The 16,911-nt window shown below is 42.3% G+C and overlaps 1 protein-coding gene across 14 annotated transcripts in view; it reads right to left on the bottom strand.

The window, feature by feature from the left end:
- Positions 1 to 16,911, bottom strand: part of frya (furry homolog a (Drosophila)) — a 70,634-nt gene that overhangs the window by 20,794 nt on the left and 32,929 nt on the right. For 8 of the 14 annotated variants that reach the window (XM_039781161.1, XM_039781121.1, XM_039781114.1 and 5 more), the window contains exons 11-39: positions 16,778 to 16,879; positions 16,336 to 16,439; positions 15,597 to 15,705; positions 15,373 to 15,459; positions 14,947 to 15,118; positions 14,406 to 14,538; positions 13,888 to 13,995; positions 12,270 to 12,528; positions 11,895 to 12,077; positions 11,722 to 11,808; positions 9,430 to 9,689; positions 9,060 to 9,252; positions 8,682 to 8,806; positions 8,171 to 8,228; positions 7,828 to 7,919; positions 7,325 to 7,497; positions 6,705 to 6,865; positions 5,936 to 6,046; positions 5,255 to 5,409; positions 4,857 to 4,959; positions 4,591 to 4,762; positions 3,958 to 4,214; positions 3,728 to 3,874; positions 3,456 to 3,624; positions 3,082 to 3,172; positions 2,913 to 2,995; positions 2,251 to 2,401; positions 1,818 to 1,921; positions 854 to 1,039 (exon numbers count right to left, since the gene is read on the bottom strand). In XM_039781161.1, the coding sequence (XP_039637095.1) occupies positions 854 to 1,039; positions 1,818 to 1,921; positions 2,251 to 2,401; positions 2,913 to 2,995; positions 3,082 to 3,172; positions 3,456 to 3,624; positions 3,728 to 3,874; positions 3,958 to 4,214; positions 4,591 to 4,762; positions 4,857 to 4,959; positions 5,255 to 5,409; positions 5,936 to 6,046; positions 6,705 to 6,865; positions 7,325 to 7,497; positions 7,828 to 7,919; positions 8,171 to 8,228; positions 8,682 to 8,806; positions 9,060 to 9,252; positions 9,430 to 9,689; positions 11,722 to 11,808; positions 11,895 to 12,077; positions 12,270 to 12,528; positions 13,888 to 13,995; positions 14,406 to 14,538; positions 14,947 to 15,118; positions 15,373 to 15,459; positions 15,597 to 15,705; positions 16,336 to 16,439; positions 16,778 to 16,879 (4,135 nt within the window). The remainder of the gene's footprint in view (positions 1 to 853; positions 1,040 to 1,817; positions 1,922 to 2,250; positions 2,402 to 2,912; positions 2,996 to 3,081; positions 3,173 to 3,455; positions 3,625 to 3,727; positions 3,875 to 3,957; positions 4,215 to 4,590; positions 4,763 to 4,856; positions 4,960 to 5,254; positions 5,410 to 5,935; positions 6,047 to 6,704; positions 6,866 to 7,324; positions 7,498 to 7,827; positions 7,920 to 8,170; positions 8,229 to 8,681; positions 8,807 to 9,059; positions 9,253 to 9,429; positions 9,690 to 11,721; positions 11,809 to 11,894; positions 12,078 to 12,269; positions 12,529 to 13,887; positions 13,996 to 14,405; positions 14,539 to 14,946; positions 15,119 to 15,372; positions 15,460 to 15,596; positions 15,706 to 16,335; positions 16,440 to 16,777; positions 16,880 to 16,911) is intronic. The other 6 variants (XM_039781090.1, XM_039781108.1, XM_039781164.1 and 3 more) reach the window with 1 other exon arrangement.

Below are 16,911 nucleotides of genomic sequence, written 5' to 3'. Positions count from 1 at the left end.
GCGCTGGGTAAAGAGTACAGTGTTGCACTCTCACTTCGCCAGCCTGTTTTTTGCCCACGGCTCTGGTCTGAATGTGAGAGATAGCCACGCCCCCTGATTTGCATATAAGAACTTGAAATAAATAGAGAGGGAAATAAATAAATGTGGCATTAGGAAAATAAAAGTCTCTTGAAATAAATAAATGTGGCATTAGGAAAATAAAAGTCTATTGAAATAAATAAATGTGGACTTATGAAATAAAAGTCTCTTGAAATAAATAAATATGGACTTATGAAATAAAAGTACCATGAAATAATTAAATGTATTTAATTATTTATGTATTTATTGCCTCATTTATTTATTTAATGATGTATTTCAAAGGCATATTTATTTATTTATTCATGTATTTATGTATTTATTCATTTATTTATGTATTTATTCATTTGTTTAATTGTGAATAAAACAGCATTCCATAGTTTCTGCCATGTTGTTTGTGTATGCATCATGCGCTGTCCTCGGGGAGGGGCAGAGGGCTGCGCGGCAGGGAGCGTGCTACGGAAACCCTGAAGGAAGATTTGGTGAATGCAAAATGTATGTACGCTATACTGAAGAGGGGGAGAAAAAAAAAAATCAAAAAAATAGATTTTTTTAAAATATGAATTTATTTGACCTACCAACTCGATTTTTAAATCAAATTGATTTTTTTCCCAGCCCTAAGTCGACTTAGAGCGGGCAGCCCTAGTAAAGTGTGAATGTATTTGTAGTTGAGAAAATGCAAACAGGTGAGTATTACTAAAAGCCTGTATTTCAAGTCAAGCCAAGCCAAGCAAAGCCAAGTCAAGTCAAGTCAGGTCAAGTCAATATTTATTTTTACCTGAAGGTAAGTCCTCCGGCTGAAGACCGGGTTTGCAGGTGAGGGTCTTGGTGCCGTTGATCTCACGTGTCTGCAGTAAGACTGAGGCGATGGTCTGGAAGTTGTTGTTACAGGACAACGTGATGAGCAGGTGGAGGAGGAGATGTTTGCTGTGCTCAAACACCTCTGGACGGTAGTGATCCATCCCTGAGGAAATGAACAAACCAGTCAGCCTGTTGCAACACACTGGGAACTCTGGGACAATGTGTTGTTTGTTATGTCAAGTTCCCTTTTCCCATTTCACAACCTTGAATTCAGAGTCTATTGAAAATAATTAAACTGTTGGTATTGGCTGTTTGAAACTGAATAAAAGATTGCAACCAGAGAGGCTTTAACTGAATTCTCCAACTCTTTGTACTTATAATACAATGGTGATTTATAATATTAGACTGAAAATACTTAAGAAAATACGGACGCTTGGTCATGTGCCTTTGGCATTTGTTATTCACGCTAAAAGTCTCCTTTAGCATCGGGGATCTTGACGTCAATTTTGATGCTCTGGTTCGGGACGTACTGACTGACATGCGGCACAAGAATGGGACAGTTAGATTTAGAAAAAGATCGTGGGTGGGGTTATAAAATGTACGTTTCAGTGACACGCGGGACAAGAACAGGACATGAACCCTGGTCTCCTGGGTGAAAGTCCTGTGTTGTTTGACCCATCCACCCGCCCAAGCAACCTCGATACGCGGCATTTCAGTTTTTCATACTACTCTCTACCTTTGTCGCTCTTAATACTACGTCATCTTACAGCCCCGCGGTCGCGCTGCTGCTCTGTCGGTGCGTTCCACACAGACGCTGAAGGGTGCTATTTGCATCATAACTGACGCTGAGAGCCACTGTCCAAGCGTCCGTTTTTTTTACTAATTAGGAGTAATTACATGGATGGGTTTTATAGGGATGACTGATAATAATGGGAACTCACCCAAAAACAAGGCATGAAGCAGCAAAGGCAAGTGCATGGCCCAGTCCTCTCTCACACTGTGGTCCACCACCATCTCTGTCATGAAGATGACTGCTATATTACACCTAAAACAAACACAAACACATAAACTGTAAAGCCTCTCAATCATAAGAAATTCAACAACACACCAAACAAATCTAATCCACAAAAACATGACTTTGAAGTGCACAGCCACCAAATGGAAAAGCTGAGCGGTGCTGCTTTCATCTGTAGCCATTTAAAGGTAAACTGTGGCAGGTTATTAAAGGTCTAAGATCAGTCTGATCTCAAAGTAAAACGGCCCTGGATATTCTTTCAGAGTGACTAGCAGAAGCTTTGTATTGCTTTTTTAACCTGGACCCAGAATGGTAGTCAGAGTGAGCACGTTTTGCACGGTTGTATGCAGCAGTCTAACCTGTGGAGCGGTCCTCTGGGAGTGATGGTCTCTGGCAAAAAGTCCACCAGTGGTGCCCAACATCCTCCATTCAGAGGCATGGGCAGAGGATGGGGCTGATTGGTCTCAATGACAACCACCAGCCAATCAGCATATGGGGGCAGAGGTTCACCTAAATGGAAACAGAAAATTATACTGCTGACATTTATCGCGCACACACACACATAGCAAATTTCAATCAAAAATTTGAGTTTGTGGATTCTCCATGGCTGGACAGGGCATGTGGGGAAATGGCAGACTGGAGATGCATTTAAATAATGTACAACTACATAACATCATAAAAAAGAACTTCAATTTTAAAGATTAGTTGTCAAAGGGCGTATTTTAAGGGTGGTTTTAATTGCAAAATTATACTTACAGTACTCACATTATTCTGCAGGACTAATTCACACCAAGAGAGCATAACAAAGCTGTTTTGGGTCACTAGCAGCAGTGCAGAGTCCTCCAGTGCTTCAGTGCCAGTTCTCACAGATGCCTTTTAAGAACCCAAGGCCACTCTGCACTGCTCATGCATTATCAATGACACCACGCCGGCGGCCACCATCTTACCCTCCGAACCACACTCACCAGACCATGACAACCACATTTCTTCAAAAGGGTGTCTGGTACAGAAATACACTCACTCTTATCTTCATCATAAGATCCTCCTGAGCTGTTGCTGTAGCGTGATTCCAGGCGGTTGTGGGCTCTCATTATATGGCTAAGCCTGAGGTCAGAAAAAAAAAGTATCATGATGGGCCTTGGTAGGACTATAATTAATCTAATGATAAGCTTCAAGATCTTGTTCTCTACCTTTCCTCATTCTCCTTCACAGTCTTGGTATCATCTGTGTCAGGAAAGCTCTCCTGGCCTGCAACAACAGTATTGCTGCTTGATGTGGTGCCTAGGAAACAAAAAAACAAAAAAAAGAGTGAAATACAGTATGTTTAATGAAAGTTAACTGAGCATGATTTTTAACACCAACACTGATTCACATTCAGCACGGAGATCTGTCCAGAACAAACACAGTTTTCTATGGTTGGCCACTAAGTGGTTCCACTGGAGCAGTTAGGATTTCCTGGTTGGTTGAGATTTCCCAGTGTTCAGTGTGTGTGTGTGTGTGTGTGTGTGTGTGTGTGTGTGTGTGTGTGTGTGAGTGTGTGTGTGAGTGTGTTTTTTAAATGTACCTGAAGCTGCTGTGGAGGCCTTGCTTGTAGCAGTGAAGCGATAGAAAGGAGGGCTATCACAGTGCTGCACCACAGGGTTGACTGGATCCGTTTGTTGCAACTCAAATATCAACTCCTCCATGGTTTGCATGGTGTTGTTCCGGCACACATAGATCATCACCTTCTTGATCTGAACAAATGTATCACAGAATATCTGTAAGAAACTGGAAAGAACTAAAAATTTTAAAGTAACTACATGACATTTCCCAGTTCACCTAAATGATATGTCTTACATATGGCAAGAGGGTGGTGTCACTGCTGACACCACATAAGCTGATGAGAAACTGCAGTGTGGTTCTCAGATTGTTGCTCCACTTCTCATTGCTGACTAAAGCATTCCAGGCGTTTTCCATCTCGGGTCCAGGTAGGTCATCTCCATACTGACCAAAAAAAGAACATAGCGTCATGTTAGCTGCATTGACTGATGACACATTTCATTCAATTTTTCCAAACATGACTTTACCTTGGCGGTCATGAACATGAGGTTGTTGAGAACCATAGATGTGGCCTGTAAGGAGCCCCAGCCTGTGCCCTTCAGTGTGTAGGATGAACCTGTGCTGGTCGTCCGGATAGAGGCCTCATAATCGGAGGTGCACGGTGTGAAGACCGGGAGCAGCAGGCAGCTATCCACCAGCTCGATGTTACTGAGCCAGGGCAGGAGGTAGGTTAGCATGATCTGCCTCCCATTGGGATGAGTGGTGGGGAACCTCTGGCTAACCTCTGGAACAAGCAGGGCAAACATCAGTACAACATCATCGGGAACTGCAGTGTTTACATTCTACATGGAAATCAAACACATACTGTATACTCTATAATTGCTGTTTAATCCTGATCCGCATATGAATTCAACTTAAACCTGGGAGTCCTTTAATCAATTTAAGCTCTCTGTGTTTCTGTGGTTGGTGCGAGTGTTCACAGATATAGTATGTGTGTGTGGGTGGTGGAAGAGTGAAACTTCTCTGAAAGATGAGCAAGCAGCATTTAGTGGGTAAACCATAAGAAGATGACAAGCCTGTGAGAGTATTACAGCAGGCTGAAATACCATGGCTAACCCTACTGTGGCCACACACAGCACAAATGTGACACAAACAGCTACCTGAGAATAGAGGTAGAGTGAGTTCAGGGTACATTCTGGCCAGCTGGCTGGAGAGCTGAGGCAGGGAGACACTGTAAAGAGGTGGCAGTGGACCGTGGGTGCCGTAGAGGATACTGTTGGGCTTCTGCTCTGCAATCTTCTTAGAGTACACAAACAACTTAGCTTCAAGAATCTGTTCAATGAAAGAGGAGAAATGTGTCATTTATCCATTAAACCACGGAAAAAGACACAGAAGCACAAAAGGTGACTGTGCTCGTATAGCTCACCTGCATGAGCTGCATTGAAATCTCATAGATTTCTCTGCTGGTGTCTGATGCCTTGAAGAGGACCAGATTCAGCAGTGTTACTATATCACTGGGGTAGTTTCTGCTAGTTAGGAGGGAGAGAGAAAAAAACTTAATGTTCAAGTAGTAAGAAATCAATAAAAATCTTCCACATAATGTTTGGGTTCATGTTTTTGAGATAATGCAAGAGGGTTAAGTGAGCTTCAGAAGAATAGCGAGCCCTTTCAGAGGATAAGCCAATGGTTTCCTCACTTGGAAAAGAACCCTGGATGATCATACCTGATGAACCTAACTGTCCTTGCTGAAAACTGTGTTTCATGCACAGGCAGCTGATCTGAACAAGTTGAAAAGGATGACAGAGAGAGTGTGAGGCTTTGTACCTGCTGCCACAGACTGTGGCGATGGCTTTGAAGCAGCCCGAAGCCAGCTGGTAGGAGCCGGTGTAGCAGCGGTCCACAGCCCAGTTGAATAGGTTGACCTGGTCGGCGTTGAGCTCCAGAAGCAGGATGACGACTTCACAGCCAAGCTGGTGGACCTGAGCCAGGAGACGATACCAACACAGACTCTCCTGAATTTCACATCTTTTTTTATGGATCCCCTGTACTCCTGATTTTACATTACAGAAAATATCTGAGGCTTTTTGTGTTTTTCAAAGATCCGGAGATTCAGTGTGAAACGATTTCAGAAGCTTTACTTCTGTCATATTAAAAAGATTATTAATTGCATTGTCTCCCTGCCCAGTTACTGCTACTCTTCAAGCTGTACAATGATAACACGAGGGCTCAAAGTCAATTTTGACAAGGAAGAATGTGTAAAATAAACATGCAAGTGCTTTATCTTGTATCACAGTAAACTGAAATAAAAACAACATCAGACAAATGTATTTGGATACAAAACTCTTCTTCACCACTTGCCAGCCCTCTTGAAAGATAATGGTGAGCACTTGGCAAAGTCTAGAGCTGGGCTTTTAGACAAAGCAGGCTTCAGCGAGCTATCAGAGGGGCTTTCTGGGTCAGCTCTTTGTTTAAACACACTGCAGTGGTAAAGTATTGGCCACATACCCGCTGATCCTGGCAGGCGAGTATATTATCCAGCCACTTATAGAGGTATCCGTCTGGAGAGAGGCCAACGTTATCAAACACAGGCCCGCAGCACAGCACAGCAGACATGGCCTGGAAGAACAAAGTCAACAGTTGCAATAGGCAACACTGCACATAGCCCAGAATGGTAACAGGAAGTACATGTTTAGTTCCCAGAAGTCTTACTATGTGACGTTAAACTGCAGCGCTCATGTTTAACAACCAACAAGGTCCGTTGTTTCTTTAGACCTTGAGATAGACTAGGACGAGACATGTAATAAATATCTAATGTTGACAAACCCAGGATTTTCACTCACGCTGCAGTTCAGGTGAGAGTTTTCTGTACTTAAGTCTGTATTTGTCTTGTGGGTGGAAAGGAGTCCACACCAAACAACAGAATTACATTTAAAGAAACAGCTTGGCTAGCAGGGATAGGATGGGAGTGATTCAGGGGCTCCTTTTACCAAAGGGCTTTTCACACACTAAGATTGCAAAAGGTGGCCTCTCGGTTCATAAAAGATTGTCGGTCAACGAAACAGATGACATCATCAGATTCCCAAAAAACATATTTTACCATATCATTCTGCAACGACAGAGGAAAGTTGTGGATTTATTGTGCACTTTGTAATTAGCTAAAGACAGACCAATCCACTGCCAAGATACAGGTTCCTGTCTACTATGCATTAGGGGGAAATCATGAAATACATATAAGAGTTTGTGGAAGGCAATAGATTGCATCATGTAGGTTTACCTTTAGGGCACAATACTGATATCTTGTGATCTGGTGATTCCTGTCACTGTAGCGGTCCAGAGGGGTGAACATGACGCTGAAAGGGCCGGCCCACTGACTGAAGAGGATGAAGAGGTGATGGCGCAGGCTCTGCTGTGGAAACAGGAAGCGCCTGTGGTGCACTGGGGAGGGAGACAAGAAAGCCTGTTATAGCTCCGCTCATTGAGAGAGTGAAGAGTCAGCTGAAATAGTCAAGTATCTTAAACTCTTAATTAACTACTAAAAGTGCATATTCCAACAGGATAATAAGGTGTTGATGTCCCTTGACAGTTCATTAGACATTCAGTTGGGACTTGTGAATGCTTGGCAACCCATGAGTCATCACCTGCTCTGTCCTTAAACTGCCCTATTTTTGGATCTACTCCCCTTGGGCTACGTCCAAATCAAGATCATTGTCAGGAGTCTTGTGCTCCATGTGCTGTGCTGCTAACATAAGCCGAATGGCAGCCTATTATATAATTCACAATCCACAAATTGATAAAAAAGGACAAATGGAGAGTATCAGGCATCCATATAAGAGACATGTATTCAGTAATGTATCTGACAAGAAAAGCATTTCAGCGTGAATCTTTTCTGAGTACCTGGTACACATTGGATGAGGTTGGCCACCATGGCGCTGAAGTGGGCTCGGATGTCCTTGAGGATCTCTGCATCTTTGTCATTCTCAGCTTCCAGGAGCATCCGGGTGAGATCCACATACTCCAGGAACAGAGCGCCCAGGGCCAGGGTGTCACGTTCCAGAGCTCCATTTGTGCTTTAAGAAAATCAGGGAGACAAACCGTGAAAAGAAATTACAAACCAAACTAATATTTAAACTGCTTTTACAACATCTGTCAACACGCAAACTGTACCACAGCAATTCATTATGAGGTACAGTACCAGTCAGAAGTTTGGACACATTTTCTCATTCAAGTGAATGGGAAAGTGTGTCCACACTTTTTGCCTGGTACTGTATGTAGCACAAATGTTATATCTTGATGATCCTGTTTCGTTATCTTACTTACTGTATGCTCCACTTCTCTGCACAGTTGGTGTGATACTGTGCAGTGTGAGGCTGAAATGTGTCAACTAATGCTACACCGACCTGTCACTGATGACACCTGCATCAGCCAGCAGCTCAAAGATCCGCAGCAGCTGCAGTCTCAGCAGGTCTCGTCGTTCACGCCGCTTCTTGTTCTGCAGAAAACCATTAAGAAGAAAAGTCCTGAATGACAAAAGTCCTGGTAATAATATAATGAATCCATACTTGGTGACTGAGATTTTCTGATAACATTACAGCCCACTGTATGTATGTATGTATGTATGTATGTATGTATGTATGTATGTATGTATGTATGTATGTATGTATGTATGTATGTATGTATGTATGTATGTATGTATGTATCTTGTTTATGTTGTGTAATGTGCTGTAAATCAAATCAACCAACCTCCGGTCTTCGTTCTAACGCTTCTTTCATTAGAGGGTGTAGCTCTTCCACGAGTTCCCTGTGTGCAGCCAGTGAGCATATAAACAAGTCACAGTGAGATCAAATGCTTCATCAAACAACTACAGTCAATATGTTCAGTTAAACGGACAATTAAACTTCAGTGAGACTATTGTTATTTTTAAGGAAAAGAGATTTAAGGAAACAACGTAGATGCAGCTGTAAATGGCAAAAAGGCACCACTCAGCTATAATCCCCTGTTTAATTCCACCCACATATAGGTCAACATGCACTTGGACTGCAGAAAAAATAATGGCTTGTGCTCCGACTTCCATTCGACTTTTCCTGTCCCATTAAAAGAGACAAAATAAATACTACAGCAGCTAACATATTATGATGCTGTGCTGCTATCCATCTTTGAAACCATCAGTTAATCAAATAAATTGATGTGAAAATTGGTTTGTTAAGGCAAAGAACATTTTTAGAACTTCTAAAACACAGTTTTCTGATATACCTGAATATAAGGGAATTGGTGCGACCAAAGCCCAGCACTAATGACTCTGTCAACTCGATGCTCTCTGCCCTCATCAGTGGAACCAACTGCTTCAGAAGCCAAGCCACAGATGGGCTCCCGATAACCTGAAACATCAAGCATCCACAGTTCAGTCAGACAAATAAGTGCTTGAACACCACCAATTACACAGGGCTGCATTGAGAAGTGTCTGTAGAGTTAAAATAGGAATCAGCGTCCTGTTCCATTCATGTAAGGTAGCTGCTGTGTAATTTGATGCTTTGAGTTTGAATGTCAACAAGCTCTGTACATGAACACCTGATCACAGAAAGACAAAGCATTCGGGGGATGAATAAGGTCAGAGGACAGGAAAGCAGCTACCTTGTTATCGTAGCTGACACCGCTCTCGGGCGTGGCGGCAGCCGCGATCTCAGGTGTCGATGCTCTCAGATGGCCGGGGCTCATGATACTTGGCTTGGCAACACCAAAGCAAAGGATCAGATAGTTTCTCCACAGGGTTACGTAATTGTCCCCACTGCCAGATGTGCTTGTCTTCTTTGCATAAACTGGGTTACTGGTGAATCATACAAAAAGAAAAGAATTATTTTTATCTGAGCTGTTTTTAACAGGTGATCTTGAGGAGAAGTTCATATGCAATGGGGAACTGGTATCAGGTGGCTATACTTAAAAACAGGAACGTTAAGTCAGGATGTACAGAAAATAGAAGCGTTGCATGTTCGAGGACACTTACTTTGTGTCTACCAGGGGCATGAGCATCTGCATTCGAGTAAAGGCGTAGGGCCAGGCGTAGCTGAGAGCTGTGGGGCAGTGTTTGGGCAGGTTGTCCTGTCGGAGGAGGCTGTATACACACAGCACCCAGGGGTCCTTCACCGACTGGGCAAAGATCCACACGTGGGACGGGCTTCTTATGTCATAATGACTGTTTACAAGCAGTGCGTTCCACTCCACGAGCCACTGAAGGTCCACGTGGTGGCCAGCTGGCAGGGCCGCCTGCAAATAAGCAAGTGGGATAGCAGGGTCAAGGGTCAGAGGCCATGACTGAACTAGACATCCAATGGGCAACATGTCTTCCATCTCTCTTTTCATACTCATGCTTAAGAATAATTATTGAAATGTGAATAAGGCAGTTATTATTTTTATTTTATCTTTAATGCCAATCTAAAACAAACCTCAAGATCAGCCTTTTTTCATCTTCGTAACATTGCCAAAATTAGGAATATCCTGTCTCAAAACGACGCTGAAAAACTAGTCCATGCATTTGTTACTTCCAGGCTGGACTATTGTAATTCCCTACTGTCAGGTTGCTCAAATAAGTCTCTTAAGACTCTCCAGCTGATCCAGAATGCTGCAGCGCGTGTTCTCACAAGAACTAAGAAAAGAGATCATATTTCTCCTGTATTAGCTTCTCTGCATTGGCTTCCTGTTGAATCCAGGATTGAGTTTAAAGTCCTTCTCTTGACCTACAAAGCTCTAAATGGTCTAGCACCATCATATCTAGAAGAGCTCCTAATACCCTATTGTCCTACTAGAGCACTGCGCTCCCAGAATGCAGAGTTACTGGTGGTACCTAGAGTCTCTAAAAGTAGAATGGGAGCAAGAGCCTTCAGTTATCAGGCTCCTCTCCTATGGAACCAGCTCCCGATCTGGGTTCGGGGGGCAGAAACTGTCACCTCATTCAAGAATGAACTTAAAACTCTCCTATTTGATAAAGCTTATAGTTAGAGAGTGAGGAGTTGCAGTGTTCACCTAACTGGCCCAACTGCTTCTCTTCATAATTGTTAGATTAATAATACATAACAAAGTAGAGGGAGGCAGGCCAGCCAAGCCAGATCCGGCAGGGGGAGAGTTCTAAGCCCGAAAAAGCTACCTCTCCTTATGACCTGTCTCTCTTAGTTACCTGTTATAGTTACGCTGTTATAGTTCTAGACTGCCGGGGGACTTCCTTCCTTTGACACACTGAGCTGCTCTCTCCTCTCCCTTTCTATTACTGTTTCTATTACTGTTACTGTTTCTATTACTGTTACTATTACTATTACTATTTGTGTGCAGCCCGTCCCAGAAATGCTTGTTACTAATCCTAGCTTCTGGGGAGTTTACTCCCCGGAGTCCTTATGTTTTTTTTTCCCCCAGCGTATTTCCTTGGAGAACGTTGGCACCAAGACCCTGGTTGCAGCTGTCGCCGTGGTCCTGCTGCACTCCCTGCTGAGCTCAGCGATGCCCTGCAATGTCATGCTGCGTCCTGCTGAACCCTGCAGCTTCCCGCTACATCCAGTCACTGTTCCATTATTAATGTGACTACTATCGCCACTGTTCATCACACCCCCAACCGGCTCGTCAGACACCGCCTACCAAGAGCCTGGGTCTGTCCGAGGTTTCTTCCCAAGAGGGAGTTTTTCCTCGCCACTGTCGCACTGCTTGCTCTTGAGGGAATTACTGGAATTGTTGGAATTGTTGGGGCTTTGTAAATTATAGAGTGTGGTCTAGACCTACTCTATCTGTAAAGTGTCTCGAGATAACTTATGTTATGATTTGATACTATAAATAAAATTGAATTGAATTGAATTATTAAAGGAAGTCCCACATCAGATAATCACACAGTATATTTAGAAACACAATTTGATAAAGCATATAGGGACATTTACCGTATTATCCAGTTCTCAATAAATCTGGAGTCTTAGGCATCATGTTGACAGCTTAATGGTTACATAATTGAGAGTCCAGAGGTCAACAGCTGCTCAGTTCCAGCCGTTTTCCAGGAGTTTTTACATACTAGATCACTAAACCGAGCTTCTGTATTGCAGTCAACGTAACATGTATTTGCTGTTTTGTAAACTAGATGCCACACGGCTTGATGTTTAATTGACACCTGATCATTACAATATAGGAGCTGAAGCTCTGCAGTTGACGCAAGTAATGAGCATGTCACTTTTCTATCTGGAAGTCAAGTTTAATGAAATGAATACAGTATGAATAAATCTGGACTGAGACTCCACGTTTAGTTTTGGAGCTACTAACAACTTACGGTGTCAGAGACAGCAATGTTGACATAACTTTCCAGGATTACAGGGCTGAGCTGGTCCATGATCTCTATCATTGGTTTATCATCATCCTGCAGTTGACAAAGCATAAAACCACACTCTGTAAACATCCAACTTCCCTATATTCGGTCACCTGAATTTAACGGTCTCATTTTACCTCCGACTGTCCGATGGTCAAAAAGAGACTTCGTATCTCTTTGAGTATGGCGATGGCGAGTCTGCGGGTGCTCAGCTGACAGGAGCAGAGCAGCACGAGCGCCAGTCCCTCCACAGCATGCAGCACAGTGGAGTGGGGACCTCGCTCTGCAGGGATCTTCAGACTTGAGCTGGTCTGCAGCAGCTGTCACATAAAAAGCCCAAATAAAACAAAATCTGATTTCACGGTTGCATGATTAAAGTGACACCTTTATACATTAGATTTCTATTCTTACAACACACATTTGTGACATTTGTTAGAGCAGAAAAACAACTGAAATTGTGATTAGTCTTCCCAGGCACAAAAATGTGTCATTACTGACACAAAGGCGCGTACCTCGGCTGTGTGTATTATTTTAGCGGTGTCATGGCTCTTCCCTGGCGCGGCCAGGGTTAGTTTCCACTGTGAGAGCAGTTGCAGCAGTAATTTGAGGGATGTATCCAACAGTCCCTGGTGAGTGTCTTGGACCTCACGTAACAGGAAGTTTGTGAATCCAAACAGAACGTCGTCACGCCAGTCAGAGAAATCAACCAGCAGGCTTTGCAAGGAATTCTGGGCTATAAGTCGCAGCTCGTCATCCATGTGGATTGTCAATCTGACAAAGAAGACAAAGAAAGACCAAAATGAAACAGCTTTCTCTATAGGAATAAAATGAAGTCCCGTATTTACTACCAATAAGTAGGTCATATTTCAGATCAATTTAGCCTGAAGATTACCTGACAGGCAGGAATTTAAACACCTTAAAAACCCTTTAAGCCACCTTAAATGTGTCTGCTGCATATAATAAGATACGTTGTCAAGCTTCCAGTTGCCTCACATCTAATCACAAAATAATCATCAGTAGGACATTTATGGATTGTGAGTGCATTTTCATCAGACAAGAGGTTTTTCAGATGCTATTCTGACACATTTTTAAAATAGCCCCTGATTCTTAATCTTCAAACAGAAAAACAGTAATGAAAAATGAAACTTCATATTTACATTGTTTTAAAAGGTCCTATGACATGCTGCTTTTTGGACGCTTTTATATAGGCCTTAGTGGTCCCCTAATACTGTATCTGAAGTCTCTTTTATATAGGCCTTAGTGGTCCCCTAATACTGTATCTGAAGTCTCTTTTATATAGGCCTTAGTGGTCCCCTAATACTGTATCTGAAGTCTCTTTTATATAGACCTTAGTGGTCCCCTAATACTGTATCTGAAGTCTCTTTTATATAGACCTCAGTGGTCCCCTAATACTGTATCTGAATTCTCTTTCCCGAAATTCAGCCTTGGTGCAGAATTACAGCCACTAGAGCCAGTCCCACAATGAGCTTTCCTTAGGATGTGCCATTTCTGTGTCTGTAGCTTTAAATGCTATTGAGGAGGAGAGAGGGGGGGGCAAGGTGGAGGGTGGGGTGTGGCCTTGACCAACTGCCATGCTCCATGGGCAGGCCAAATTCTCTGGGCGGGCAAAGCAGAGAAAGGGGAGGTAACCTTGCTCCTTATGACCTCATAAGGAGAAGATTCCAGATCGGCCCATTTGAGCTTTCATTTTCTCAAAGGCAGAGCAGGATACCCAGGGCTCGGTTTACACCTATCACCATTTCTAGCCACTGGGGGACCATAGGCAGGCTGGGGGAACGCATATTAATGTTAAAAAACCTCATAAAGTGAAATTTCATGCCATGGGACCTTTAAACACAGTAAAATAATAAACTGTATCATGACCTATCATGTGCATACTTTAGCTTAAGAAAATATAATCATAGTTGGCTGCCTACAATCAAAGAAAAGGGTTGGAGACACAAACTGGAGTATCAGGAAATTCAGGTTCTTAGTCTGCACATTTGTTTCTCCAAAATGCAAAGATTAATAACACTTTATTAGATCTCTCGTTAATTATCTTGTGATGTCAGTCAGAGAGTGTGCCTAGTCTACCTTATAGAGGGGTTTTTCCTAAGCGAGACAACTCACCGAGAGAGCAGGTCTATGAGCTCCGGCTTGGACATCCCGTCAGGCAGGATGCGAGGAATGGCAGCGACACACGTCCTGAACAAGTCAATCTTAGGCTTCCTTTCACCTCTGAAAAGATCCGATTTGTAGGTTACCTGCAAATGCTTGCTTTCAACGTGTTCGTCTGTCAAGTGTAAACTGATCAAGCAAGCATCGTGACAAATAACCAGTTTGTCATGCAGGGTTAAATCAAGTTCACGATGAGTTAAATGATGGGAATGTTTTGTTTTAAGATAATTGTTGTTTGGCATTTTAGGCCTTTATTTGTATAGGACAGCTTAGACTTGAAAGGAGAGAGAGGGGGAATGACATGCAGCAAAGGGCCACAGACTGGAGTCGAACCCACGGCCGTTTAATCGAGGAGTAAACCTCTATATATGGGCGCCTGCTCTACCAGGTGAGCTAACCAGGCGCCCAGATTGTTTTTCTAACTGGAAATGTTTTGGCAGTTAGCATGACACAGCAATGTGTGCACTTACGTGATCATGTCCTCAGGCTCTTTGTTCAACATCTGAGCATTAGTCAGCATCATGCAGCGTCCCACCTCCTTGTCCAGGTGTCTGAGGATGTTGTCAATAGCCTTCCGCACATGAAAATAATACTGTGACATCCCTGGAAATGAAGAGGACAGAGGAATAACCTTTGATATCACTGTTTCTCATCTGCAAAAGTGCATTATTTTAGTTCATTTTGGTATGCTGTATATACATTTCTATTTGTTTCTTTTGTAATAATACTGTATAATATATTATATAGTATATATATTGTAAAGTAGGGGCAGGACTATATAAGCATTATGCTTATACTACTGCTGCCTACTGCTCAAACTCATCCTTTTTTGTTCTTTGATGAAATCGGATTGATTTATCTAGGTTTGTGTTTTATTTCTGTTTTTATCCTTTTTTTCCTGTCTTTTCTTCTTTTACAGTATGTCAATTGTCAACATTTGATGCTAAAGCTGTCATTGCTATTCTGAGCATGGCTTTTTCGACATTCGCGACCACGGTCTGTTTCACTCACCAATGACTTTGGCCTCCTCATCTGTCAGCGTTTTGCTCAGGTATGTCTTCTTCACTCGGAGTGTATTCCCAGAGGGTAAAGTGCAGCCAGTGTTAGGCATGGGAGGCTCGCCGTCCTTCTGCTGCAGTTTATCGGCTATAACCAGGAATGCTCTCAGACCAATATTCATTCTCTGCAAAGAAAAGAAACTTAAGGTTCAGCTGTTTGTTAATCAATTTCCAATATTGCAGGGAAAACTGACAATGAAACACCACATGAAGAAAATGCTGAAAGTAGCAAGAATAAACGTATTCTTAATTTCTTTTTAGAACTGTGAATTAGAGAGCCCAGAACAGGACAGAAAGGAAGCAAAGTATTATTACTTTCAGAGAAAAAAAAACAAGCACTGCTTTACATTTTTCTATAAACACATCATTAAATCAGTACCTCTGGATTAAGACTAAAGGCCTTTGCGGGTTTCCCAACACAAAGAAGGTCAAAGATAATCTCTTTCATGGCAAAATCAAGCCTTTCCTGTAACGAAATAAGAAGAGAAGTGTTTAATGTGATGTTTTGAACAAATATTGGTTTTAACTGAGAGTTACTTGAAATATCATGTGTGTGACAGTGTGACTTCTCTACAGTTCAGTATAGCACATTGTTGTGTTTACCTGTGCAATAAACTGGATGATTTTGACAAAGATATTGAGAGGCATGTCTCTTGGTACCACACTGCGGGATCCTTTGGGGAAAAGTGTTGTTATAATGGTGTTGAGGCGACTGTGGACACAGAAAAGAACACGTTATGAGGGTACCTTAAACAAGCATTATAAAAAGTTTTAAAAAGGTTGTTAACATTACATAAAAACTGTTTTAACTGGTCTGTGCAGTACTCCATTGCTTGAGGGGAGTTTTGTTTTTTTAGGACAAGTTTATTTTGAGCCTAATTAACACATTTCAAAAGTCTGGCTTGGCCCGTTTGGGATTCCTCATGTGGGCTCAGACTCAAAATACCATCTTTAATGCTGCTGATAAACCTGTGGGCCACCGGCACCGACGATCTGGTGCAGGCCTGACCCCAGGACATCAAATAAACAGAGCATTCCTCTTTCTGTAAACACCAATGAAATCAGTAAAACAGACAGAGTGTTTGCTGTAAAACTGCTACTTGAATTAACTTTTTTGTTCTTAACTTAAACACAGGAATATTTTTAGTACCAACAAACGTGTTTCAGCCCATGACCTTCATCGGCTACTCACAATTATTTACTGATACATAACTGTAAAAGTGAGAAAGTGAGAAATTGTCATCTGAGCCCAATGGAAATGAACATCTGAGGAAGAAATTGTAAATGCAATCCAATACATCCTTCATGTTTGGCTGAGGTCAAGGAGTTCTAAGATATTTACCCCTGTGTTGTAGTGTTGCTCTCACACTTGATTCTGATCATGTAGACCCACAGCAGGCGATACAGGGACTCCAATCCAACACGAGCCATTTTAGGGTCTCTGTTCTGTAATAAAATGAAAAAAAAAAAAAAAAAAAAAAAAAAAAAAAATTTTTTTAACAAATTTCAGCTTTAAGTTAATCATCTGTCAAGAGTTGTTATGTAAATTACTTGTATACACGTGGCAAAACATTCTGGCCAATAGGGATGCACATTTGATACTTGCTTACTTACTTGCTTACTTGCCTTACTTACTTACTTACTTACTTACTCACTCCTCTTGGGAGGGTAGATCATTGAGCACATTTGATACACACAACCTTTATGTATCTGAATAGTCCTGTATGATAAATAAGGACCCCTGTAGTCTGAATTAAAGGCTGCTGGTTTCCAGGTGACCTTACCTTCAGATTTGAGAGGCAGTTGTTGAGGAAGACATGCCATCTGTTGAGGAAGAACTGTTTCTGGCTGACACACAGCAGACACGTCACCAACGGGTAAAACGCCTGTGTGGAGAACAGTTAGTGTTTAGGGTTCT

The sequence above is a fragment of the Perca fluviatilis genome, chromosome 2, assembly GCF_010015445.1.
Source record: "Perca fluviatilis chromosome 2, GENO_Pfluv_1.0, whole genome shotgun sequence".
NCBI lineage: Eukaryota > Metazoa > Chordata > Actinopteri > Perciformes > Percidae > Perca > Perca fluviatilis.
The sequence above is the reverse complement of the archived record's forward strand: the minus strand, read 5'-3'. Positions and strand labels throughout refer to the sequence as shown.